The sequence below is a fragment of the Opisthorchis viverrini genome (assembly GCF_000715545.1).
Source record: "Opisthorchis viverrini unplaced genomic scaffold opera_v5_23, whole genome shotgun sequence".
NCBI classification, from domain to species: domain Eukaryota; kingdom Metazoa; phylum Platyhelminthes; class Trematoda; order Opisthorchiida; family Opisthorchiidae; genus Opisthorchis; species Opisthorchis viverrini.
The window spans coordinates 232,473-260,417 of record NW_008751679.1 but is presented as its reverse complement, the minus strand read 5'-3'; the positions used below and the strand labels follow the sequence as shown (position 1 = coordinate 260,417).

Sequence of the window (27,945 nt, the reverse complement as noted above, 5' to 3'; positions counted from 1 at the left end):
GTGCGCGTGTGTGTGATATGGCATGCGCACCACTGAGGTAACGACGCGCGCGCGGAACATAGAGCTAAGCTTACTAATAAATGTGCCACAGTCGATGCTTGGAGTGTCTGGTTGGTAGGGGGATGAACTTCAGATCAGGAGTCTCACCCTGCTATCTGCCATCTTGGTGGATGTCCTTGGCTTTGTGACTGGTTTTCGTTTACTGCTACCCTAACCGTCATCCTTGATGGGGTGCTCATAGTAAGGCGTTGCACATACTCTCGATGAATGGTGGGTGTCTCAAAGTGCGTGTGGGATACTTGCGTTACAAGTCGTTTGCTTTGTTGTGACCTTTCTTGAAAAAAAAGGTCAGCTGTAGCACCCTTTCGGTGCCTAGCTGCCTGCCACCCGAAGGAAGCACGAGGGCTGAGATACTGACAGCTGCCCCAAACATAGACAGGGGAAGTCGAGAGGCAGATGTCGGGTTCGAACCACGGACCTTTTGGTCAGTTAATTCGCGCTCCGTCCACTTGACACGCGCTTGGCGTACGATCGTAGGTTGAAACAAACTTGCTGCCTACATGTACCGTGTGTTTTTATGTGGCCGTTTGAATATCAGCTGATAGGTCAGTGTGTAAGCCTCGAATGAAAGAACAAGTAAGCTTTTGAAAACTCACTGGGTCTTATTAATATGTGGAAAATTTCTTTTTTTTAGGCGAACGAGGCAAAATAATCTGTTTGTAATATGGTTTCCTTGTGGTGTATAAACCCTGCAGTACGACCGCAAAAAACACCATTGTAGATCCAATGAATCGCCAAATAAAAGTCCTATAGTTCGATAGAACAGTGTTCAAAAAGTAGAAATTCTTCATTGTAACACGATCGTTTAGGTGCTGCGGGCTTTGAGAGCAACATATTACAGAAATGGCTAAACAAAGGAAGTGTGCTGACCAACTCTGACGGGACACAGTACAGTATGATATTGCGTAGGGTAGTAGAGATTGGTTTTTTACTCTCACTATTCAAGTGATTAAAACCACTATTTCATTAACATAAATTTTATATATCCGATACTTACCCGTCAACCAATAAATCAATTAATTTATCCGCTATAAACTATGTCATAGGCTCATTGATTCAGATGCTACAGTTTCGACCACCGGAAAACGGCGAAGTGGAACATACAACCAGGCCTTGGAATGGAAGCCATGTTCAGTTTGTTCAGAAATCGGGTTGCTACATATTGAAGGTGATAGCTTTGATTCACGAGCACCACTGACTGCGCTATTGAAACATGTCCGCCAATATCATTAACCACTGGTGATATGAGTTCCGGAGTCCCCATCCAGGGAGGTGGCAGTTGCCCACCTGACTAAGTTTACCGATTACTGTCTTCGTACTTCATTGCTAGGTCATACACTGTCCGCCCCTCGGTCGCTTCCACTCAGCACAGGAAAAAAAGAGCCCTGTAAGGCAGGCGGTCTTCTGGCATGCGGAGTACTTACCCGTAGTTCCTCAGGAAGGTCTTTCCATCTGGCTATTCAGATATTTTTGAGAATGTTCCACGCGCCTTCTTGGAATGTTTGTTTTGCAGCACGTTGTACACACATTTGTCAGTGAATCGTCGAGTTAAATTCTTCTACGGGCACACGGCCTGTACAAATTTCTTATGGTATTGTAAGTTTTTTACTTTTATCAGCCCATACAACAGTCTAGACGAAAGTCCCCATAACTTATCGTACACATATGGTTCACCCATGTGTTTTAGAGTATGAAGCAATCGGATTTCAAGACTTCACATTTCTCGGCTTTTGGTTTGGCCCTCTCAGAATTTGCCGCTTGCTATTCAACAACATATTATAGTACAGCGCAATACGGTATCGCAGTATTGTGTAGTGCAGGATTTCATGGTGCAGTATAGTATAGTATGGTATAGTATAGTATAGCACAGGACAGTACAGCGTAGTATGGTACGGTATGCGGCACGGTGTGATTTATGGTACAGACAAGCCCTTACATTCTCTGTAAACAGTGTCAAAAGAATTGCGGAAGCAAGAGAAGCTTCCCTATCTCCATCGAATTTGTCTGTGCTTCAGTTTGAGTGTGAAGCTGATTCAAAATTTTCAGACAGTTTCCTTTGAATGAGAACTTTAATTTACCGAACCTAGTCTGCTTCTAATCGTTGTACCGGGATAGCATTTATAAAAGTGTGTTACAACTATATGCATTTAAACAACTAACTTTTGTTTAGGTTGTTACTCACTAATCGGCGTGATTCACCAAGAGAAATGAATCGGTCTTCAGGTTTGGGGGAAAACTGCGACTTGTAGGTGACTCACTCATTAAAATTAAAACCATGTTCTCCAGAAGTATGTCATCTAGTAAAAGGAGAAATTTCAGATACAAGGGTTTTTTAAGTCTGAACAGCAGGGGGAAAAGGAAGGCAACTGTAAGATCTCGCTTTCACATAGGCGCAAGCAATGAAACAGTTGATACTGGCATGCTAGATTATTCCTCTACCCATAGACTCACTCATTAAAATTAAAACCATGTTCTCCAGAAGTATGTCATCTAGTAAAAGGAGAAATTTCAGATACAAGGGTTTTTTAAGTCTGAACAGCAGGGGGAAAAGGAAGGCAACTGTAAGATCTCGCTTTCACATAGGCGCAAGCAATGAAACAGTTGATACTGGCATGCTAGATTATTCCTAAGCACTACCCATAGAGACTTTCTTTAAAGTTTTTCCATAAGACGCGAAAGATCATAGTTCAATGTCGTTTCACTGTGGAGAAAAAAACACTCTAATGCTCCAAGTATATCCACAAATCATACGTCTGACGTTGAAAATGTTCAAGTCTTATGAGTAGGGCAATCCAAACGATACGGACTACTTCGAGGTTTTTGGTGTTTTACCAGGGCCTGTACATTGTCCATTGAGGTCATTTGTTGACTGATACCCGTTTTAACTTCGCTGGAATATTCGGTCGTTTCCAACTCCCCATGAGTGTAGGAGATGTAGCCTAAAGCAGATATCGACCTCTGACAACTGTTCACTTGCCTAAACTATCATTCAAGGTTGCCCCAAAGCTAGCTGTCACATGAGAATCGGTGCGAATCTTTGGTTTAGCTAATCCACTGTTCACAACGCAATACAAAAAGACTTGTCCCTAGTAAACCTAAGTAGAAAAGAAGTGAGATGAAATCTACCTTGGTCAGAAGAACTGCACACTAGTATCGGGCTTCAGGACATTGCTCACCGATGCAAACGTAACGCCGCGTGTCTACAGTGAAACGATGCATCAGCTAGCCTTTGGCAGTGAATTAGACTGCCTGATAGCCCAAACGAAACTGATCAGATTGAAATTTTCGGGGATAGATGCCACGGATTTCCAACCAACACTCACCGAAGAAAGATAGGTTTTGGTCCTGAACCCATACTAGCGAAACTTATGCGGTGAACGGTCTATGGTAATGTAGCTGAAATGAAAGCGACCGTAGTCAAGAGAAGTGCCGTAGGATCCCAATGCGTTTCTGTATGGTGCCCATGTGATCTCCTTCGCTTATGGTTTGAGACCCTATGTGACAATGATCGTGACACGCGACAAGGTGAATTTTATCTGTTTTGCACTGGAATTTTTTTGAATAAAGTCTCCAGGGATGCTTAGAATGCTTTGGATGCCTCACTCAAGTTTGATGCTCAAATATGTCTACCCCAGTGCTTTTTATAGACGCAGACATCTTGTTTGGGGTCATCTTTCAAGTAAAATTTGCTCCGCACTTCACTAGGGTGTACTTCCCACATTCTTGCAGGAGGTAGGCGCCAGATTTACTACTAGCATACTACTGTTCATGGTGCTTCCACTCTAGGTGAAATATGCGACACGGTTTATTAAGACAAATTTTCTCTGACAATACGATAATTAGCTGCCATATGATTATCAATTTCCGAATCGCTAAATCAAAATGGTAAGTGGGAGGTGAAGGGGCCCAAATTGAATTTTGTTTGGTGCAGTGAATGGTTGAGAAACAACAACGGAGTCCTAGATTTGGCTTTAAAATCTGTTCAACCAGTTTAGCTCAGTTCTGAGTCATTGGAGTTATGGATTGTGTCCCAAGTGCTCAATGTTCCCATGAGGACCTTGGGATCTCCAATTTTGTTTTACTCTATCACTCTATACAGTATGTTATCTACGGCTTTTTCCCGGGGCAAGCTCATAGGCTTTTGAAGAAACTGGCACCTCTGAAGTCAGTAAATCCTACAGAAATCTGGAGATATTTCACCTCGATTTAACAATCTGAATGAGGGACGCCAGAAGAAATGCGTCGGTGCCGCCGAAAAACGGTTGGAGGGAGGTCGCGGCAGCTACTACCTTTCACAAGGAAATAAACGCGATTAAGTTAAGTTGGTTAGTTTAAGCTGCATACAGTGTGGAATAGGGCCGAGTCCTTTTTTCAAGCAGCGGTCCAAGTTGTAAAAACATGTGAAGAATTTGACTGCGGTTACATGTTCCTATGTCAAGTTTTTTTTGGTGTAACTAAGTCATAAACACCCTATTTTGTAAAAGTACCTAAGGCCAAATAATGCTAGCACAGTAGAAGAAAGAATAGACTGGATCACGTTTTTCGTGCCCATCATAATCGTTGACCGTAAAAAGCTGTGCGACCCTTCCTCTGTCTGATTAGCTTTCAACATTTCTGACAGGGATAGCCACATTCAAATGCCAAGGGCCGATAAAAATTATCTGTTCGAAACACCCGCCTAACAAAAACATTTGCTGGAAAGAGAAGTGCTGATGTTGCATTGTGGTCAAGGGCAATTTGCGGGGACTTGAAAGCCTCGTGACCAACCTAATCACTTGCTAAGCCCGGAACAACATATATATACCACCTTCCTCGCAGAAAAGTGGGAATGTCAAACTATAAATATCTTTGAATCCACTGAAAAATTATGTTGCTTGGCAAGAAGTGAATTACTATTCCTTTCTTTTGGCGTGGAAACGTATCGTTTGACTGATTCTGAGATGCGAATTGACGTCATCAATATTCTGATGAAAAGGCTAGTGCAAGCTAAGGGAACCTATTGTTTCTCACTTCCACTTCGGTTGCAAGAAGGTATGCCAATTAAATTATGATAAATCACTGTGAACTGTTTTCCTTCAATCATAGATTTTATTGTCAACGAGTAAATAACAGGGCAAAAATCACGAAGGTTCGATGGGTGTTGTCACGTGAGGAGGTTGACGTAGGCGGCCAAACGGTCAGATTGGACAAACGAAAGCCCATGATAGCTGCGATCGAAGCTACGCAAATAAAAATCAATCAGGACTAGGATTAGAGTAATCGGTGATGATCTAAAAATAAGGCGGTATGCACAAGTGGAAGTAAAAGAATAATGTTACAAAACTACATGACAAATGAAGTTGAATATTCAACCCACGAAACTAATACAACGTTGATCAAACTACTTTTTGGTACTTAAACGATCTTGTCTCAAATTTTCCAACGTTATTATCAAACGTGGTATTAAGAGCCTTTCCAATTTCACAATGGGAAACAAGTTGTCTCCAGAACCCTCACGTGACAAATTATCGAAGTCTGTCGGTGTTCTAAAAAGTGACATCCAGATTTTGTTTTATTGGATACTTTGAGGACAGATGGATGGATATGTAGTGAACAGTCCCTTCGGACCGGCTTTGGTTACTGTCTCGGTGGGTTATGTAGACGGAAAATTATCAGATTAATCCAGATGCTCGTGATCAACAGATGTTGATGACATGTTTGAAATATGCGCAATTTACGATTAAGTGCATGAATTTCACCAACTTCTGAACGGTAGCTGCAGCTATTTAAGGTTTACGGTGGGATCGGAACGAACTTAAAGGATCGCATTCCTGTATGTGATGCTTAGCAGACAAAAAGATAAAGTTTTTCTCACTAGCTGAACAGAAAGATGCGTTGGTGGAAAGTAGATAATCTTACCAGTTGCACTAGTGTAGAAGCTGTAACCACCCAAAGAGATGTTAACTGAAAGCTGCAGGCGATTATTGTAAACGTCAGGGAAAACTTGAGCCAGCGCCGAGCTTACTGAAAAGCCGGCATACCCCTTTTTGAAATTCAGAAAAAATGAAATGCCAGTGCTTATTCGAAGACTTTTGAATGCACCTGCTAAACAAACGTACAACAATGACAAATTAGCTGTCTTCGGAGAAATTCCACCCTCCGTTCCCCCATCTCACCAAAGAAAGACTACTTATACTGGTTATCAAGTTTCACCTTAACCATCACTTTGATTGTACCTGCGAACTTTAAACATACTGGCAGAAAAATCAGGCATTTGGGAACCAGAATCAAAGAGTTCTTCCAAAAATAACTCCAGAGGTCTCCTTTGCGTAACATAAAACAGTGTGGCCGAATTTGCATTGATTTGGCAGATTAGTATATTCTTCTTTCGTCTGTCACATAAGTTTGTAACAACAATCTTTTATTTCAACATGTACGCACCCGCCTTATGTTTAGATTATTATCGATCACTCTGATTCTAGTATGGATCGATTTTTATTCGCGTAACTTCAATCGCTGTTATCATGAGCGTTCGTTTGTCCAATCTGACCGTTCGGCCGCCTACGTCAACCTCCTCACGTGACAACACCCATCGAACCTTCGCGATTTTCGCCCTGTTATTCACTCGTTGACAATATTATCTATGGTTGGGGGTTATCAAATGCTCAATAGGAAAACAGTTCACAACGAGTTATCGTGCGTTCACTTGTCTGACTGTCCAATCACTGAGGTCTATCCCCTCACGTGACAAGACCTAGCGAACTTTTGTCAGTTCCGCCCAATCAGTCATTTATTGAGTGTAATGCCGTATCACTAAGCGCAGATTTGAGCTAAGTAACCATGCGAAAAACATTTTGCATACTAGGAGGGCTCCCGAAATGTAATTATTTTAAGGAGAGAATACTGTGAAAGGTCTTCCGGAAAATGTTCACTTGTAAGTTTTCACTGGAGATCTATCCCATTCTCCATGTTATTCTGCATCCAGCATGTTTTGCTAATACTTACTCAAGTGACTTGAATGTTTCAGAACAGAAGGTGATGAGACCGCTCTTGTGTGTTGCAATCGAGCGACCTACAAATGGGACTCGAATCTACAAGATTTTCTCACCTTTTTGGCCCGTTGGATAGAAATTTCCGAGGGTGGATCCAAAACTCAACTAAGTGGAGCGCTACCTAGAACCGAGTGCGAAGCCTGGTTACTGAAGAAAGTACACAAAACCTTTAAAAAAATGAACAGAGCTTATTTAAAACAGCACTTGCATCAGATTCAAAAACGGATCAGTGAATAAAACACCAGTTGGCGACAGTTCAACAACCGCTAAGCAGAAATGCTTCACTGTTATGTATGGATTTTGCCCTGTAATCGCTAAGCAACATTTGTGGCCTTTTGAGGTCAGCCACGTTTTAACTCACCTGCCTCCAACGTCTCCGACACATTTCACACACCCATAAAGGAAAACACAGGAACTTGATCGAAGAGTGAAATAAACGAAGCCACATAATAAATACTCACCAAGTACCCCGAGCTTTTATCACTTTGATGCACAGCGAAAACGTGTGATCATGGATTCGCACTGACTGCTCAGTACTTGTGACACTTTGGTCATTGTTGAAAAAAGCAAAGAACAAGGTCGCTGAACCTAACAACACTTCCGAAATTTACATTTTGACCCAGAAATACAAGGCTCGAAATGGAAGCATTTGACAAAACGAGTAGATGCTGATTTGATGAGTCACATAAAAGTGGTGGATGATTGTCCGCCACACAAGAACCGCTTACTGAACTTATTTTTTCTTTGAACCAAGTTCAAACTCAGAGGTTCGGAGGCCAACTGATTGAAAGAAGTATATATCCAAAAATATAACATTTTGGGATAAGGCTACATTGAAGGGGAATTCACACTGGTGTCGTTAACCAGTTAATCAATAGCACGCGATCCATTTGGAAAGGTACTTTCCATCGTCATTATCCTCATCATCATCATCGACAATATGACATCAGTGTTCAACACCGACGCTTCACTGCCATACTTTCCAGGCTTACTTTTAGCCTTCTACACAAAATTATAGTCGATATCTCGTTCTACAAGTACAGTGAAGCCAACAAACACTGCACAGCTGCCTCCCTCTTATTGAAAGCCACCAACAACGCACACCTCATGAAAATCAAGGGAGTCTGGATTCCGCGACCTCTCGAATGTAGTTGTGCACTTAAGCCTTCGAGCACGAGCAGCTGATCAGCAAGGTATTCATCTCGTACTCACAGGGGACACAGTGCCTATCGATCACACAGTTTAGATCACATGTTTACGTGTTGACTGACTCCTGATGATTTCTCAGATGGGAGATTTACTCATCTTGTGAATTATTCTTAATTATTTTATTACTTACGTATTATTTATTATTTATTTGTATTAATTTTTGAAATGATTTTTCCGATTAGCTACATCGACTTTTTCCCAACTTCAGTATCTTCTCTATCCGTGCACATCGAAGTAAGTCCGGAGGCGATATCGGTACCAGCAGGAACTCGAGTTCGCATCCGGTGCAGCATGGACGGTGCTAACTCAAAAGTGGCTCTTGTCCTGTTGCGCCAGCGCTTTGGACAAGCCAAAGCAGAATCCGTGGATCACAGCGCGGGCAGCACGGTGATTGGGACAACGCAACAACATCTGGAAGAAGATTTCTTTTTGGTGATGACAGATCAAGACAACAGAGCTGAACTGTTTTGTGGGGTAAACGGAGCTGGAACAGACACTACTTTAGTGCGATCCACGGGTGTACGGATGAACGTAACGTGTAAGTTGCTTTGAGGCTGTTTACCCCTAAACTCTGATTGTACCGGATGATGGACTATTATCTACCAACAGCCAAGGGAATCTTAGTTAGTGCACACATGGTTGGACCGGCACCAACATCGGTGAAGAAGTAATTTGCCCAGTGAGCTAGGAAGCTATAAGTAATCGTTCCAAAATGTCAGAATTTACGGGAACATACTCCTCTTTCTTAAAAACGAAATACCCTTGTGCAATCGAAGTCCGTCGCTGACCACAGACATGGGTAGTTTGTCTAAATTGATTGGTGTGGCGGACGATACAGCCCAGATGCTCGTCTGCTTTTGTGGCCAAAATGCATGAAGTCGTTCGTGAACGTAAGTTCGCCAGATTTTGTGTACGAATATCTGCCCTCACGTCCCTTAGAAGCCCTAGTTACTTCACTATTCTCCCCCACCTGAATATAGTTGATGCTCCGACATTTTAAGCTGAACATTCACTGGTAACCGTGACCGTATTATAGGTTAAAAGGCTGCACAGTATAGTGCAGCCGAAAGATTTCGCCATGTGAAGATGCTTTTGTTTTGGCACATTTGGCAAAACTTTTGTTTATGACGATCTGATAACAGTCTTTATAGGCCGCGCAAATGAATTCCGCGACCGCGATGCAAGATTCTGCTCTTCGTTTAACAAAGTTGGCTGGTTTTCGCACTAGGAGATACATGAAGATATATGTTCTTATCAAATGTCTGTAGTCCCTGAGGATACTCCCAAAGCAACCCGTTTTGAAGATAAGCCAAGACCCTTGAGATAGCTGAAAACAACGTCCCTCCTTCGAAAAAGGGTTACTTCCAAAAGTATTAAGTGTCCCTTATACCTCATTTTGGTTTCTGTTTGAGGATCGACGAGATTGTCGTTAGCGTATACTCACCATGTTCTCTAATTAGTCCATAATCTTTACATTTCGCAGCCTTGATAAGCTAAGTACATTTAGCAACAGATGGGTGACTGACTGAAATGTCCGCAAAAGACATTGTCTTTTTTACAGGAACGCGTTCCTTAACTCGACTTTAACTGTCTAAAAAATTCCACGCATTACGAAATAATAGGATTTAAAGGGAGCTAACGCTATGCGGTGGCCTGTTCTTCAAGATGGGTATCGTGATGATAAATGTTTCATCAGTCATCGAAAGGATAGCATCAGTTCGTCGCGGTGTAGTGAAACAGCGTGGACACGCTACCCAATATATCTAAACACTCCTAGATAGTAATGATGAGACATAATGCTAGAAGTTTAGCAAACTGAATACCCCTGCTGTTGGTATTCCATTCAAAGGCGCCTCCCTTATTGTATGCTGCAATGACGTTGATATATTACTGGTTAGAGTGACGAAGATGATGGTGATAGTGATGATAAAGCACCGCTACAGAAGTCACCCGGGAATGATCCCGACCCGATTCAGTATTTTGCTCATTTTCCTAAATCTAAGTGCTTGAGCTACTGCTTTTTTATTTTATCTCCGAAAAGAATTACGAAGGTTTCTGCAACCTTCAAAGAAACAGTAGAGAATCCGCAGGTGTTCTTGCGTTGCGTGGGCCTCCAGGAGCTCAGAGTTGCAGCGTCAAGAGCTATACCGTGGCTGATTCCGGACTGATAGAATGTCCTAACAGAAAGATTTATCGTCATTTTATACTCGGTTGAAGCGATGAGAATAGTTTGTTTCCTTTTTTAGAAATAAAAGCGTTTGCTTGGTTGTTCACTTCCTCTGTATGACACAGCCAATGGTTTTCGCTAGTGTATTCCTCCCTAAAATCCACACGGATTTTAACTGTCACTGTTTAACTGTTCAGAGTACTCTGTTATTGGCTAGACTTCCGATGTAAAACAGATTCTATACATTGTGTTTTCGCATGCTGGGAACATGCGAACTTTTACCAGTTCCTTCTGTGCCGCAACTATTCCGGGGTTTGGATATTTTTGTATTTTTCACCCCACTTTGTACATAGGCAACTTGGTGCACCGAGGTGCATTTACGAGCGAACAGTGTTTTATGCCCGATTTCACACATCCACAGATTCACAGTATCTTCACTAGTTCTTGCATAACGAGACAGGGTGTAACATTGCCTCGTCAGCTTGTACTGAAATTACCTAAAACGTGTTTATGGTCTTCCTGGTCTAACTATCTCGCCGATCACCAGAAAAGTATGCACAAAATTTGTCTGATCAAAATTTTGCAATGTTGGGCTTTGCAACAAGTTCTTAGGGATGCTTGACAAGTGGAACAAATCTGACCTGCAATTGTCTCTCATAAACAAGCCCTTTTTGGGTGCAGCTCATTATGAAAAACGCCGATACCTTGAACAACTCTACATGCTGCTAACCAGACTCTAAGCTCCAATCAGATGGATAGTAAATCGTTGCACATCGTTGGGTAGGGTGCCATTACCATACGTGAGTTGACAGGAGATGATGAACTGAATGAATTAATTAAGCGGTAAAGTTAACATGAATGATTGCTTATGGCATAATGCCCTATTCGGACGTTGAATGTGCTAGGCCAGATGGGACGTCTCATGGCTGCTACACTAAACCTGACCAGGCGATTCAATTGAACGTATAGTTGCTAAAATAACAAATCATGGCATTCGCGACACTGTCAACCCTCGGATGGCAGCTGCTGTAAATTAGCGTGAGCAAAAACGGTGAGCGCTGATTATACACAAATACTACTACAAATACTCCCACTTCTACTACTACACGATATAAAATCTATTTCCAGTATGCTACGCTGCCGACAGTGGTCTAGGTACCACGTTGACAAGTATGCAAACTATGTATTATTACATGTTTTTCAAAGCTCAGAAGTATGAGGCGTACGGACTGCTCACTCTACATCGGATACCGGCATCTTACTGAGCGAATTTTCTTCCACTGTCGAGCCGAGATTTTTTAGTCTTTCGGAGACAAGGATTTTCGCCTTTGGTTCTTGATGTGCTAAATTCTCGCGGATTGAGTCCTCCTTACGATTACAATAAACTGGCGGTGGCACCTCATGCCTTCAAAATTGCAACGCTCTCCTTCCTTAACGTGCGCACGACTGTCTGATCTCTTGGAAGCTCATGCCATCCACTCGGCAAGCCTTTTTCAAGTCCACTATAGTAACCGTCTATATTAACGAATAACTGAACAGGAACGGTACTTTCGTCACTTGTGTATTAGTCGTGTTCCGGTAGTGAAGCATCAGTGTTGAACACTGATGTCGTGCTGTCGATGATGATGATGAGGATGATGATGGTGATGAGTACTATGCGACATTTTCAAGGGAGGCGCTTTATTATAACGTGAAACCTCACAGTAAAACCGACTAAATCCGAATCGATTGCCTGATTGATTGGATGATGATGATGATGATGATGATGATGATGATGATGATGATGATGATGATGATGATGATGATGATGATGATGATGAGTACTATGCGACATTTTCTAGGGAGGCGCTTTATTATAACGTGAAACCTCACAGTAAAACCGACTAAATCCGAATCGATTGCCTGATTGATTGTGTGATATTATGTGTCAGGTAAGACTCAATATCGGCTCACTGATTGGTTGGTTGTGGGTCTCTACTAAAGCAGTGAACTTGCAGAATTACTGTCTCAATCTAAAGGCATTTAATCGAACCATCTGTTATCATTTACTCTGATAAGTGACAATGATGTTGGCCGATTTGGCCTGCGTTGAGTGACTACTTGCCATAAGGCAGTAAATGGCTGCAAAACTTAAAATATACGGACATGCGAGAATGTGCAGTAAGGTAAAATAGTGCGTTGGAAGAAAGAATCCATGAATATGCTGCTGTCTTCTCCGAATTAACAGTCGCAATAGTTCGGAGAAACTGACCTTTAGAACAGATATAGATGAACTTGTTAAATGGATGGTACACATTACAGGAAGGGTTGTTGTGATATTATATTTTAACCCCCAATGGAGAAAACCAACTTAATCAACACCGCTCGTATGCTCTCACACACACTCCCTCTCACGGATTAGTCCCACAAATTGGTAACTGCTTTGAGTTTCGCACGGTACTCCTGATCACCAAATCTGACTACAGTGATGCAAGATTAACCTTCCCGACTTTGTAAACGGTAATTGTGAGTGAAACAGCCTTAAGTTACACTATAGCACCACTATGCTATTTCACAAACATGTGGTACAACTACAAATGGAATTTCAACGTCATGCTCAGACGTGTTGACTTTGCTGTGCGTTTCAGATATATATTTATAGCTAAAAACGCTACCAATTCAGATTGCCACAAAGAGGTTGAATGGGCTGTCAGTCACTCATTGGTATGACAAGCTTTGCACAGCAGTACAAGTGGTCCGCGGGATACTGCAACCCTGTTTGCTGTTGGTTAATAGCATGGCAGTAACTGCAGAGTTAGAACGTTCATGAAGCCACCATGGGGCTTGAGTACAGCTATAATCAACACAATGCAGCCTAGAGAGTTGAAACAATAATTAGACAATTTACACCGGAAAGGAAGTTGGTTCGCCTGCTCCAGAGTTTTTCATTAAGTTAAAAAAAAGATCTACCAGCATCTGAAGAAGAGCACTTGCAGTCCAGAAAAAAGCAACTTATAGTAGCTACAGGCTTTTTGTAACCTAACTTTAGACTTTAGGGAGTAGGCAGACAGTGTTTCTGATATTACACCTTATCAATACAAACAAACAGCTGGAGGCCGTCAAAGTGCCAGAAAGAAGCCGAACTGCCTGTTGTTGCTGTACGAACCAAAAACCGACTTGTTGGCCTTCTACGATATGCCAACAACGAGACATGTTCCGTCGGTGTGAGGGCGCGGTGATGGATGTGCACTGCCGATCCTGATAGTGTTTACAAGAACCACAGCGGGTTATCGTAAACGGAATCAAGGGGAACTGTCAAAGACCTGGTACATCCCTACAAAAACAGATGCGACTTAACCGTGATATGAAGTTGAACACAAAAGATCAGATTAAGAAAACAGGCCTATGTGATGCTCCGTATTTGATCACTGGGTGCAGATTAGCGATCTGCGCAGGTTATAGTGGAGGAAATTTCATGTTGCACTCTTAGGTTAACAGAAAATTTTGAAAATTTTGCCTTTATTCAAGTTTTGTGCTTACGAACTATATTATATCCATGTACTACAGAAAAGTGGAATTTTTTCAGGTCTGGGTCCGTATGAATAAGAACATGCGTAAAATTTGTCTAAATTCAACCAAAGATCACAAACAGAGGTACTTTATTTAGATGCTTTGGCAAAAAATTAACAAACTGAACGGTGTGTATTGGTAACTCTGAAAATTCCAGTTTTTTGTGTACTACTTTGTCATACATGTAAGTTCCATTACCTTCAGTCCTGACACAGATACATTATTTTCCCTCGACAATGTTGTCGTTTGGGCTAAATTCAGCTCAGAGGTTACTGTTAATATCAGGAATACGCTATAAGTCGTGTTCATGACTGTGAGCATGTCACCTGACTACGAAGCCCATTTCAATGCCATAGCGCACTCCAGTGATGCACAAAAGCTGTTTTTTTGCACCAGAAACCAACCACCATTTCTCTGTCACTTGTGGTTTGTCTACTCAAACATGGTTACAGTTATATAGTAGTTTGGGCGATTTTGTCGTGCGTAGAAACAAAAAAATAAGGCGTCCAAGTCGCTCGATAGTAATCCTGGAAAAAATATTCACTCCCTAAACAAATTTGCCATTTGGGTTAGGATCACGCAGACAAGGCAGTTTTCTGAATAGATCCGCGTCTTAGATAAGTCCTTTTCTATAGAGGTTCCCGAATCCGAAAGTTTCATTAAAATGCTGCGAATGGTCATAAAAGAGATCACGAGGGTAAAAAATATCTGGCCTCTTCTAAGTGGATTCTTTCAGAAATGCCGCAAAACTGATCTTCGCTTCTGTGGACCATAAACAAAAACGGACAAATTTTGGATGGTTTGGTCTTATGGGAACTAGTCTGAGAAAGAAATGTGAAAAAAACCATGTTCCTCAAACTGCAAGGTCAACTTCGAAACTACTCGCAGTCTAAGTTTTGCCTCAACTAACGCAGGAGCATACGGAGATTGAATGTGACATTCCCCGATCTTCAGCATTCGTTAACCCATGTTTGCATATTGAAGCTATTATCACTGCCTACACAGTGCAAACGGACTTTTCAAAAAAATGGTTTACGGCTTTCTTTCAGGATATTTTACTGAGGATACTGTCACATAACGTGGGCCACCAGACTGAAGATTGGGGGCTGCAGCTGGGCACCAATGTAATTGTGTTCAGAGTTTACAGATTCAAAACGTCTCAAATATTTGGGAGATGTACTTGTTGACGATTCTCAACAAGGATTTAACTGCTGCACAGTGCTTTTAGGATTCCCGACATGCACTGATTTCGTTTGCAACGTAAATCAGATCTGACAGACCTGATCTGCTGGGCAGAAGTTCGCCTGAGTGACCGGAAGCCACACCACTGCATGTGTACACAAATCGTATCACCGACTTGAAACGAGTAGAGGCTGTGTGACGGTACACAAGTTCGTGCTAAATTTGGTCAGATACCTTTTGTTCAGTAAGTTTGCAAATGAAATATGAATGGAATCACACAAATTCTGCGCAGTGGTTTCGGTTTAAACGGATGACAATGGCTTGCAGTTTATTGAAATCTTCGGCTCACTCCACTTGTTGCCGCGTGCAGGCTTCATATCGGTCGCTGTATTTTTTAAGACCCTATGAATAGGCATGTTTACCCAAATCCAAAGTTCAAGACGCCCCTATTCATATGCATCACAAGATAGCCGCTTTAAATGTTTAAAAATTCCACCAAATTCGTCTGCAGAAATCTTACACTTGATTTACACCGGATACCGAGCTGGGATACCGAGCTGGATATAAACTAAGACTTTAACTCGGTGCTTTCACACCCCACTCGGAAGTGCTACCAAGTATTGCGCTAGCCCACGCTAGGTAAATCAAAATTTCACATCCGAAAAGGATAAATACGCTTGCAGTTGGAGCGTCCTGCTTACACTAATCACGGTAAACGCCCCAGGACAAGAAGACGGCTGTTCAGAGAGTGATATGCCTACAAATGATGCTGATCCATAAATCGCTCCCGCACAATAATAAAAAGCTGTCCAGTAGGTGTCAGGCGAACCCAACGGCACATGACTCAAAAGTTTAACCACGTGAGCCACTCGGTCAACTCAACTAAGGAATTTACCGAGTCATCATTCAGGGCCTTAAGTGAACCACTCATATCGTCCAAATCGAAAACATTCTCCTGTTCAGATGTGGCAATTTAGCTACGTTTGGTGTGCACTGGTAAAGTAGTGGTGGATAGCGTGCTTGTGTCGCGTGTGGGACGTCCAGAGTTCACGCCTAGGCACAAGGAAGTGCATACACCTCTGATGGGCTCTAAAATGAGCGGAACCCGATTCTAGTGCGTCCTAACTTCAGTGTAGACCAATAATGGTCGTACTACGACTGATTAAATGTGAATTGTGTGCAGTGGACCTATATAGATCTCGTAAATGATCAGCACTAGGTAAATCAAAGCTCCAAATCAGCTTCAGCAGGCTCTCGTTATGCTAGTGGACTAGGAAGTTCTAACAAATGAGCCGATCGATCGAGTCAAAAGGACCAGCTACCGGGTTGCCTTCCGAGGCATCCGTCACGGAGTACAAACATGGTCGGCTGTTTCAAAATGATAATAAGACGGGTTAGCCAAATATTCAATCACATGGGTTAGAGTGTCCGCGTATTATTGAACCAGAGCAAGGATCGTCTCGTTTCCTTGCTGGTGCATCATTTCCGGAAAGGATGATTTCAGTTATCTGTGTCCAGAATTCTATTTGACGATATTGAAAGTTTATTGAAGGTTCACTGCATCAGTTTCGTCACTTGATCTTTGCTGATGGAAGGTTCGGGGTAACAGGAAACTCCGAAATGGTCCTTGCTGGGACTTGACAGTTGGCATTGCAATAGGTCTCGTTTCCAAACCCAGCTCAACGGGGTTTTGGCTTAGTGGCTCGAGAACATGACCGTTATTGATAAGAGAGCAACTAGTACGGCTGCAACACTCCTATAAGGGGTGCGATAACAGACGTATAAATTATGTAAGGTCAAAACCCCTGGAAGCTGAGAAGTCGTTTCCATCTTGTGGCGATGCAATTAAACCTTAATTGATGCTTCCCCTATAATGAACCACCCTCTTTAGTTGACATGGGTGAAATTGCGTTGGAGATCTCCCGACTTTCGGGAGAATTAACGATATTCTCGACATTTGGCATGCGCACGTATAAAGAGAAAATCGATCAGTTTGGGCGACCTTAACTGTCTCTATAAAGGCAGTACTGGGAGCGAGCTTTCCGGTCAGTTGAGACAATTGTTTTACCGACCTTACCCGCGTTTCTCCTTTACTGCCTTGTTCTGTTCCGCCACTGAATTTTGTGCTCCACTGAGTGATTTGCTCTGGGACAGTTGTTCCTGACTGAGTACAACTTGTTCCAACTTTTAAGCAATCCTGAGGCAAGTACTCAGTGGTTTATAATCGCCACCTGAAGAACATATTTGTGGTGTGATGGTTGTATCCAAACCAGGCTTACTGGATAATGCGACCGGAATGGAATTTAAAAATTCAGAAAGCATGCTGAATGCCAGATTTAATTACGAAATCACCGGGATGGTTGCCTTGGCTAAGAAATATATACCCAAAAATCTCGGTAAGTGTGGAATAAAATCTTGGGTCGCGCGACACAGAAACATTGTATATCTACAATATACAAGTTCACACAGATAAGAAAGCTGATGGGAATAATCAGTTCGTCTGAGTTTTACCAAAACTCACCAAGACCCTCAAAGAGCATACTACGACGTGAGACAACTGTTATCCTTTATAACATGGGGTGGGACGAGATAGTTCAGTGGTTGGAGCACGAACTTACTGACCGGAAGGTCCGTGGTTCGAACCCGACCTCTGCCACTCGACTTCTGTCCAGGCTTGGGCAACCTGGCAGTGTCCATCGTGCCTCCTTATAGTAACATGGCAGTAAGGCAATAAAAGTGTGCTACAGTTGAGCGATTTTCTATGATTTGGGGTAAGAGACATGCAGAAAAAACGTGGAGACAATAGTTAACTCAAGAAGACGTCTGGAATACCCGAAAAGCTGCCTAAGAGGGGCTTAGTTGTCTATATGTGTGTTCCAGCTTATCTGATATGGTTTGGCTAAGGTGTCCTGACCGTTCTCTTGGATTGTGATTTATTCTGGAACACTGCCCTACCGAAAAAGCATTGCCTACTAAACCTGCGCAGTGAGTAGCTGGTAGTGGTTATTCTTCAACCTACCTACTCAAGATTTAGCCGATTTTCACGGATTTGGCGTTACGTTGATTAATCATCTAGAAACACGTCTATAGGTATCATCTGAAGGCGTCATCTCGAGGAGTTTGTTTCTACGCTTGATGTGAATTAAGTTGGAAACATTCGAGAACAGTTGTTTTAATACTCACATATTCGAACAAGAAGCTGAATAAATTGTTTGAGAGACAAAAACTGTGTACGGTTAACTGATGAGGAGTGTCGTGAAAGTTATTAGTTTTGAACACTGTTCAATAGGTATGTAGTTTCACCTGGCTATTATGTCTAATTGACGATTTTATGCGTTCATCGTTGGACTTCAGACTGGTGTTTTAAAATAGGGAAAAGTATAAACGATGAAAAGGCTATTCTCGCTTAGTTAATTACTATGGAGAAATCGACATTTGTTACTCTGATACGGTCGCCCTTGGTCAGTTCTAACCGAAACACAGTCTAGCAATGAAGTGGACTGTCATTCATTTTCCCATTGATCGGTCATAGCGTACTAGGCCGACGGACACTCTTACAGAATGGATAATTCCACATTGAGTTTTTGCCGGCCCGAAGGTGTTTTCACCTGAAATCCCTGTCTGGTTTAAACCCGAGAGAAAACGACTGAACGGCGAATAAGTCAGAGCAGTGCCGAATCCTCCAGCATGCTCAGCTGGTGTCACGTAGTTGTAAGTTTGCGAACGAACCATTGAAAATTGATTTAGAGCACATATAGAAGGATATCTGCTAGTCAGCACCATTCAGAATACAAATTCTGTGCACGTAAATATGGCTAGCCGGTGTTAGCTATCATTCAGCATAACGATGGTTACGAAGCATTACCTTTTGTGTAACATCCCGCATGATTCGAATGGTGTATAATATAATATATACTGATGCCAAACCTTGCGTATTGTTTCACAGAAACTATCAAGCTGCTCCAAACAAAATCCGTGTATCGTGGTCTAGTCGTGATGTTCTTAATACAGCCCTGAAGTTCAATGACAAGGACTCGCTGCTTAATGTTTCTCACATTCGCGAATTTGTCACATGTTGAAAAGAAAATTGCCTGATAAAGATGAATATGATGGGTCTGAGAAAAACTAAACTGTCACAGAACGCACCAACGTTCAGCAGCTCCAAAGTCCTGTTGGCATTGTAGTAACCCGGCTATAAACTCCTCAAAACAGGCTAGTACCCGTCACAGTTATATCGTTCTTTATAGAATGGATAAAACTTCTGAAACCCTTGCACAGACATATTAAAAACCAACACATATTTCAGAAGTGGTGAGGAAAATGATTCGAAGGAAGATAAAGGACCATTCTGAACATTGTACAAATGTTGCAGACAATAAGCCGTACTTTTCAAGAAGATTTGGTGGCGCCGTGGCAGTAAAAACACATTTGCGTTAAATTTGTGTGCTGTTTTCAGTTTTTCAAATTGTATGGATTGATTTGTTCACAGATGTACACCAAAATGAATAGTCGCCCTGTATTCAGCTTCCCGGAAGCTGAGTTCTGGTGTCACACACCGCACAAACTTCCTAGACCTTCGAAATTACGGTTGACGTTGGGTCGACGTTAAACTAGTCAGTTGCTACCACTGAATGGTGGATACTACTGACGGGGTATGCGAGTAGTGTGTTTTCTCGTAAATCCGCTTCGCATCTCTTGAAGAGTGAGATCTATTACGGACTTGGTGAAGTCGCTTTGTAGCATTTGCTTGTATTTGAGTAACAGCCTGTGGATTTCCAGGAAAGTTTAGGAAGACTTGTGCATGGAGAAGATGGGTACTCAGTTTTTTAAACAAGATGCATGTGAGAGTTTCGCTTCCCTGTCCAATAGTCTGTAGCTGGCAAGTGGTGTTTTATAGCAAAACTTGCGGCGAATGCCTTCTTCCTCTAACCATATCCATCTTACGTAGCCTTCGCTACGCCGCGAGTTACAAAGCTGTTTACTCCGGCTTGGTCCTGCACTTTGTCCGCGGTCTATCCGGTATTTTCAAGCTGAGAACCTGTGTGCTCAGTTTGGCAGTTAGTATACCCACACACGCAGGCTTCACTGGGCGATCTGTTGAGCACTTATGTGGTAGTCTTTGTTGTTTGCTCGGGTCACACACATATGAGATTCTTCACCGACAAGTCACAAGCTTCCTCTGTATAGGCAGTAACATACCACATCAGGCTCAAGTTCCGGAAGTCTAGAAGTGCATCTAACCTCACAAGACCTCGTTTCAGCCCCGCAACTACTACAGCTGGTGAAGATAAGCGATTTATTCGCGATGCAAAGCAAACCGATTGCAGCGCGACAGAGTAAAACATCAAAGTTGTTGAATTTAATCGTAAAAAACCTTGAACAATTGGTGGTCCTGAAACAAACAGAAACAACGCCACCGAACTTCCTCTTCACCGTAACAACATGCGGGGCTGGAAGATCTGACGGTAGAGGGCTAAAATAAAGCTGTCATTCCACATATGTAACGAGTTCAGTAAACAAGGTGATTGGACCTTCTTGGGTCGTATACAGATTCCTTTATGCTAGGATTTTGTCTAACACCAATAATCAAAAGTGGATTAAAAATAGACTAGGCCATTACTGACTAAAATCAGGCAGCCCGTTGCAAAATGCAATTCATGTATGCATTGCAGTACGATTGGTCTGGTCGGAAGATCGCGTCGACTTACACCAAAATCATGGGACAGTGCTTGCTGTATTGTGCAATGAAATGTTTGCGGCCTTTGGTCAGTCTCTTTCTTATGTGTCCATATGGGCGTGTTCCGGCAGAAACGACTTAGTGAGTAACCTACTGAAACGGATTAAAAGTAGTAAAAATCCGCCTCTAATTTTCACTAACTTCCTTCCGTAAAAGCGGTATAATTGAGCTATTTTTGTAGATTTGGTAGCATACCACATAATTTTTAATTTTTTCGGACGTTTTCAAAGTCTTTTCATTTGTCGGTGAAAATATTTGCGACCTGATTTAGCTTGCTCTTAGCTGCGCTCAGAACATGCAGCCCACATGATGGAGAGTTCTGCAGAGCTCTGGCCAGTTTATCCTATTTCGGTTGGAAGTTGTTTGGCAATCGGATGATAACTTGAGGTAACCACAGAGGTTTTCTAAACTGTTCTCCTGTTAAATGTTTTTTACCGCAACCTGATAATCAGCAGAATCATACGTCACGCAACATGAGTAGATTTTCTCGCAGAGCTAAACCGCAACAACTGTTCGGTTTCACCCAGTCGCGTATTGACGATATCTACTCGATCGATGTCGAAACGTTTGTGATTGAATTGCACGGCAAACAAACGAATAGTCAGCCTTTAGAGCCTCCTTCAAACTATATTACGGTGATTTTGCCGTAGCCACCTTCAATCTATGTGCCGTAGCTAGCCAGACAATATGGCATAGCCTCCCAGTGCCTGTGGAAGTCACCGTGATACCAAAGAACGCAAGTAATTTGAAATCTTCAGCGTCTGTCACCGACTTGAACATGGTCTGTTCAATCCCAGATACTTGCAGTGCATTGTGTCCCATTTTCCTAGTATGAGAGGCTGTGGAGTGATGCACCTATACAGGGGTTTTCCTCTGTTCGAGTATCCTGGCTTTGCGGCATTCTATCCTTACAAGGGTCTTGTCAGAGTTCCGTAGAGGTGAAACAGCAACTCTCGACGTAAACCTTACCGCTTCCAATGACTTCCACGCCCAAGGGACCTATTTTTAATCGACAAAACAGAAATCTTGGTTGGCCTTAGTGTTGTAAACTTAGTCTCATTTGGTTCACCTGAAAATAAGACATCGTCCATCAAGTAATATTCTAGAAGGTGTCTCTCCAAATCGCCCGTCCTGAAGGGGAGTATTAGCGTCAAGCCCTGGTCTTATTTTGTCAGTGAAGATCATGTCACAGATTGTGGCCAGTTCATTTAGATTGTTGTCAGAGCCGGTAGGTTTTGTACCGTTTTTCGACTTCTATTTTAGCATTCTGATTCCCTATCTGTTGAACCCCTGTAGGTGGCACTAAGTGCATGACTTTCTACATCTAGGTAATGATTCAACCTCTTCAGAAAGAAACACACTAAATGGAACAGCTATAAAGCGCAATCACTTTGCACTTCTGTCTTGCAATTCAGATCCTCCAAATGGCGTGCACGTTACCGCGTCGCCAGCTGGGCCCGTAACCGAATCGATAACAAAAAAGTTTACCTGTAGACTCAATTCCAGCGGAAGCAATCCTCCAAGTGACATACAATGGATGCAGCTCGATTCTGCTGGAGCCCGACTACCAATGACAGACGTGGAAATTACCCCAACTGAACAGATGTCTTCTCCAACCGGAGGTTACCTTTCTCACTCAACTCTGACCGTGAACGCCAGAAGGTCTAGCAACGGAAGACGATTCGAGTGTGCTGCCATTTACTTGCAGAAAAGAACATCTCTTCGTTCCGAGGAAATTTTGGAAGTGTTATGTAAGTTGCATTCTAGAGTGGGCAGATCCAAACTGAATTGGGCTGTGCGTTCAATGCTACCAACCGGCTGTTAAATGCAGGTTGAGACCCAGAAATCAAGTTTCAAAAAAGTTAAATTAATTTATGGTTTTGGTCCGCCAAATTTACCCTGTTCTCTTCGTCATCGCAAGCTGACAACTGTGTATTTGGAAAATTCTGAGGCAACCAAACGTGCTGGTGAAACCCCATTTTTCATCATCCTAGTTATATTAGATTTAGAGTATGTCCCTTTGCAACTGCTTGCCTACCTTGCAATCAGTCTTGAAAAAGCAGCTGATGAGACGTGTCCGAAAAGCACAGTCCTTGGAGCCTCTGTACTATATATGTTTCCATGAATCATTAGTATGTATTCGACTTAACTCCTTCGCAAGTCCTGGTACTGTTTACTGGATACATCTATCTAACTTGGGGTAACGGACAGTGCTGGCAGGATGACATGGAAATGATCGATCTCTATCCAGACAGGAAAGCAGGATTAGTTACCCACCGATTGTCGCAGTGAACTGACATCAGTCCAGGGATTCGTCTGCCACGTCGAACAGTGCCAATGAACTTATGCGCAGGATAGGCAACGCTACACGCGGACTGCTATGAGTTGCGTGTGCGATCAAATGAACACCCTTGTCCCGGTCTGGACCCGAGGGCACAAGGTTGAATGCAGGACAGGTCAGGGTCAATACTTAAAAAACATCACTCCTCAGTAATGGGCGTTCAGCCCAAAACAGTAGCTTGATTTAAACTACGGACAATAGTGTGTCTGTGGCCAATCAATACAGAACGAATCCACCCACAGGTAAGAAGCATTCCTTAACAAAATTTATTTTACTGGCCTTAGCAGCGAGTTCTGACAGCCTTGGATGACTGCGATATGAATACATTAGTTTCCTGAAGTTTATAGAATGACCCCTGGATAGGTGCCCCCCACTCCGGAACAATTCCCATCGTCAGCCATAAACTAGAGTGAGACTTCTCACCCTAGTGTACAAATGCCATTTCATACAAAAACGCAGCCTGGACTATGTAGTAAAGTACTGGTAATCTGTAGTTTGCTTAATCACCACCCTCAGGATAGACTGCTGGCAGCTAACTAACCGATCTGCTGCTTTTCACTCATACTGTGTTTTGCTTTGCTGACATTTTCACTTGTACGTCTTTTTACTTGCTCGTTTCCACACTGCCATCTCTCCGCTTCGATCGAAGTCGCACCGAACAATGTACGCCTAACGGAAAAGCCGATGGGCGGTGTACGGGAATCAGACCGTTTGGAGCTTACTTGTAAAACCAGTTCTTGCCATCCGCCTGCCGTGATTCGTTGGTTTGAAGTGCCACCGAAACCGAAGCTTTCGAATCAGGCAACAAACGAACTGACGGATTTAGCCCAAATTGATACGGTATGTGATCGGTTTTGGATGATTTTGCTCAGTCCGCGGACTTCACTGTAACAAAATCTGCTATGTATGTTTCGCTTCATGCGTTTACTAGACTGCTTTAGTTCTACTCTCTTCTTAATCTTTCCTTTATCTTGATATCAGGGATGATCCAATTAAAAAGACCTGGTTTTATGTAGATGCGTGTTAAACAAGACGTTTGAGAGTACGTTCTAGTGGAAAATTTCAAAACACATTCTATGATACAAGACCGATTTCCTGAAAGCTGTCACTTGGTTCTAAGAAGTTAGTGAAAAATTTGATTTACGAAATTCTATACCTTTATGCATTTGGTGGGTCTAAGGATCGAAACGGTGCGGTGGGGTGTGGCCCCATGCTCCAAACGGTTAGCCTACGGTTGTCACTGGTTCTTAAAACCATATGCATACACGCAAATGAAAGGACCACATAGGTTGGCCAACATGTTCCAAGGTTGGTTAAATTGTGGTATATCTCTTGGATCTGATGTGGGTGAAAATCTGCGTGAGAATGTCTTTGTGCACGTGTGTTTGTGTTGTGAGCGTTACTTAGCAACCTGACTGTGGAAGTTACAGAAACGCGCAAGTATCGATACCGTGTTGATTGCAGTAAGATGGACCTGATATTTCCTACCTGTAAAGAACCTCCGAGAACACTTCAAGCATCCTGCATAGATTTCACGACGGCTTCCAAGGGTACCTACCAAGAAGTATCGTGAACAGCTGTTTCCAAATATGACTATCTGCCAAAATCCGTAGACCTCATCCGTAGTCGACGTCAAAGAATACGAAGATCAAGGACCAAACGATTAATTTTGAAATTTTTACCGTTGCAAGACAGCTGACAGTGCTTACAGGCCATTGCGAAAGCGGTTTTCGTGAGTGGACCTGCCTGCACGTAGATCGAGCGTGGACGTCTAGTTTGTGAAGGTTTTGGTGCGAGCAGTCCGGTTCACCAGACTAGGGGCCGCAATTCCTTGTTTTCGGGCGACCGTGTGCTTTTTCACACAAGATTGAGGTGCTGTAGCGTTCAGATGATAAGCTCGTGACTGCTGCTGCGCACTTTGGCCTTTTCCTCAACTCAAAAAACAGTTCATTATCCATCAACCTGCGCTCGTTCCAGTTTTCTCTTGTGTCAGAACTCGAACTACGTTTGTGGACAACTGCAAATGCTTCCCATATCTCGGAAACACACACTTCGTTGCCATTACCGTTAACCGTGAGCTGAGATCTCGTTGTGCCAAGGCTGGTTTGGCTTTTGGTGAACACTGGAAACATATGCGGGGGGAAACCGGGGCCTGTAAATGGAGACCAAATTGCACATCAACATGGTGATGGTCCCAACTGCTTTCTTGTATGCTATCTACGCACCGGCGTAACTTCCTCCATTAAGGCAACTTCACCATCGCCACAACTAACTCTCCATACCTTTTTTGACCAAGTATCTTATTTCATTTCGAAGCACACTGAAGCGGTCAGCAGTAGCAAACCCACATTTTCGCAAAATATTACCACATATATTTTGGCTTCAAAAAGTGATATGTGATTTTCAGGCCTCAGTATCCGATATTGTTTTCATGGGTCGCTCTGAGAAATCCATGTTCGTGAGGCGGACATTTGCGTGAAAGTTCTACTATCTTAGACGTGCTCGCTCACTAGCCTCAACTTTCTCGTACATACAACTTGTCTGCACACTTGTTACGAATTCATCTGTGCATCATTTCACCAGCATCTTTGGAGTTGATGAGAGCAGTTGAGGTGTCGAATTGGGTGTTTTAATTCCTTTCGGTACACTGCTATCCTACAACCTGAAGAAAAGCTGAAAGTCAAAACACTATACGTTTGCCTAATATCAAATAAAATGCACTTGAATTCCTACGATGGGAGTTGAGCCGCAAAATTCCAAGCTAGAGATTTGCTCTCTTGTGTCTAAATTATTTTATTTTATTAATTTCCTGCAACAGTTGCTAACTAAGCCAAAAGTGAAGTGTTGGTCATGATACACCATCCTCACTGACGTGCTTGGGATAGTGATTAACTGCCTGGATATAAAAAAGCGTTCTACGACTTGATCTAATCATTTTTCGTTCGGCATTACAGAAAGAATCTTTTATCATGTAAGAGAGAAATAGTACGAAACTTTTGTGAAAGCGAGCAGATGTTGGTGCAAACCGTCTGGTTGTCAACCCCAGACAACCAAGTGGTGTCCCCTCCCGATTTAAATTGGACAAGTTGGCCAATAGATGGCAGTTGTTACTTGGATCTTAGCAATTTGGCCTTGGATTTCATGCCTACCCCACCATGTCAATCTTCGCGCCAAACCTGTTTTCCAGAGCCCCGGTGAATACGGTGGAACTAGTGTATCGAGTACACTGGTTGTCAGCAAAACCTACCGATCCCAACAGCATACAGTGTTCCGATGTCAAGTGGAGCATCCGGGGTTAGAAAAGCCGATAATCAACGAACATCGAATGCAAGTTTTATGTAAGTTTCGTACGATTTGTTGATCTAAATTTCAATCATACTATTTTTGATGTCTTCTTGTCCATACACTAAGTGTGAGAATTTATGTAAAAACAGTTTCGTGATAGTTGTCAGTGGACACGCTTCACAGTGAGCTTGCTCAAGAGTACATTGATCAGACTGGTGCTGATCTTCTGGAGAGTAGGACCGAAGGCGATAATGACCACGTGTTCACAAGATGTTGCACGCACACTAGGGAAATACTGGCAACTGGCTTACAGTAAATGATCCTTCAGTGTTGATGAGAAGTAACTTTGACAGAACTTAGCTACCCAGGACACTTACGCCCACCAGGTCCGTATCCCGGTATTGCACAAGCGTTCCGCGACGTTTCTGACTAATGGATCAACAATTGATATCTGTTAATGCAATGTGTGGTTCCTATGGTGGGCGAGAGGACAAGGCCTCTAATACACCCCAGGAATACTGGCGTAACTTGATGCAGAACGCTTGCAGATAAATGTGTGATTGTTGGTTTTGTAATCAGACCAATCCTGCTTGAACAGTTTCCTTCCCCTCTTGGCTCAGCTACATCACGAGGGTGAAGCAGCGGTCTCGAATTCACTGCCATTATGCTTTTGGGAATAAAACTCGGACAAAAGTTATGCGATACGTGAGTGTTACGACCGCATGAGCACTGGATTCACCTGAATTAACATAACAGAATGACTCAGATACTCACGAGTGATAATTGGCTGTCAATATTTCAAGTCTGATTTACCACCAGATGTTGTGGATCGATAGACTAACAACCGACTTCCTCTGCAGTAGCGTGCAGGATCAATGTAAACTTCATTGGGTTTGCCGCCTACCAGTTACCTCCATGCAAGAGCAACACAACTTGACTGAAAAAAATGGTAACAAAAATGTTTGGTACACATTAATTCCTCAGAAGATTTACGGGCAGAGAACCGATGTGCATTTCATGTGTTTGACACACAAAGCGTAAACGACGGGAAGTCGAGAGATGCTTGCAGCTCAACAACGTCCACCGAAGATACTATATAGAGAATCTTGTCTCGGAGGCATACACTATATCATCTGGTCATTTCCATGTCTAGCCTTGCTACAGTACCTTAGCATGTATTTCAAGATTGAGAAAGTAGTCAGAATAGCCAAAATCAGGACTAACAAGGGGGAATATTCAACTCATGAACTTAGCTACTCGAAAGCCGCAGGTAGTATATATTTAATTAACCTGCTGTTTTCGCGCCACTGGCGCTCTGGTTAAAAGGGCACTAGCCATAAGTTAAGCCACTGGACGGAAGTATTATATATATATATATACATAT

At 42.7% G+C, this 27,945-nt stretch overlaps 1 protein-coding gene across 1 annotated transcript in view; it reads left to right on the top strand.

Moving 5' to 3' along the window:
- The window catches only part of T265_02008 (hypothetical protein), a gene marked incomplete at both ends in the record, with an annotated part of 120,484 nt that overhangs the window by 50,014 nt on the left and 42,525 nt on the right, over window positions 1-27,945 (top strand). The window contains 4 exons of the mRNA XM_009166156.1: window positions 8,509-8,817; window positions 22,351-22,686; window positions 23,926-24,116; window positions 26,464-26,614. Of these exons, the coding sequence (XP_009164420.1) occupies window positions 8,509-8,817; window positions 22,351-22,686; window positions 23,926-24,116; window positions 26,464-26,614 (987 nt within the window). The remainder of the gene's footprint in view (window positions 1-8,508; window positions 8,818-22,350; window positions 22,687-23,925; window positions 24,117-26,463; window positions 26,615-27,945) is intronic.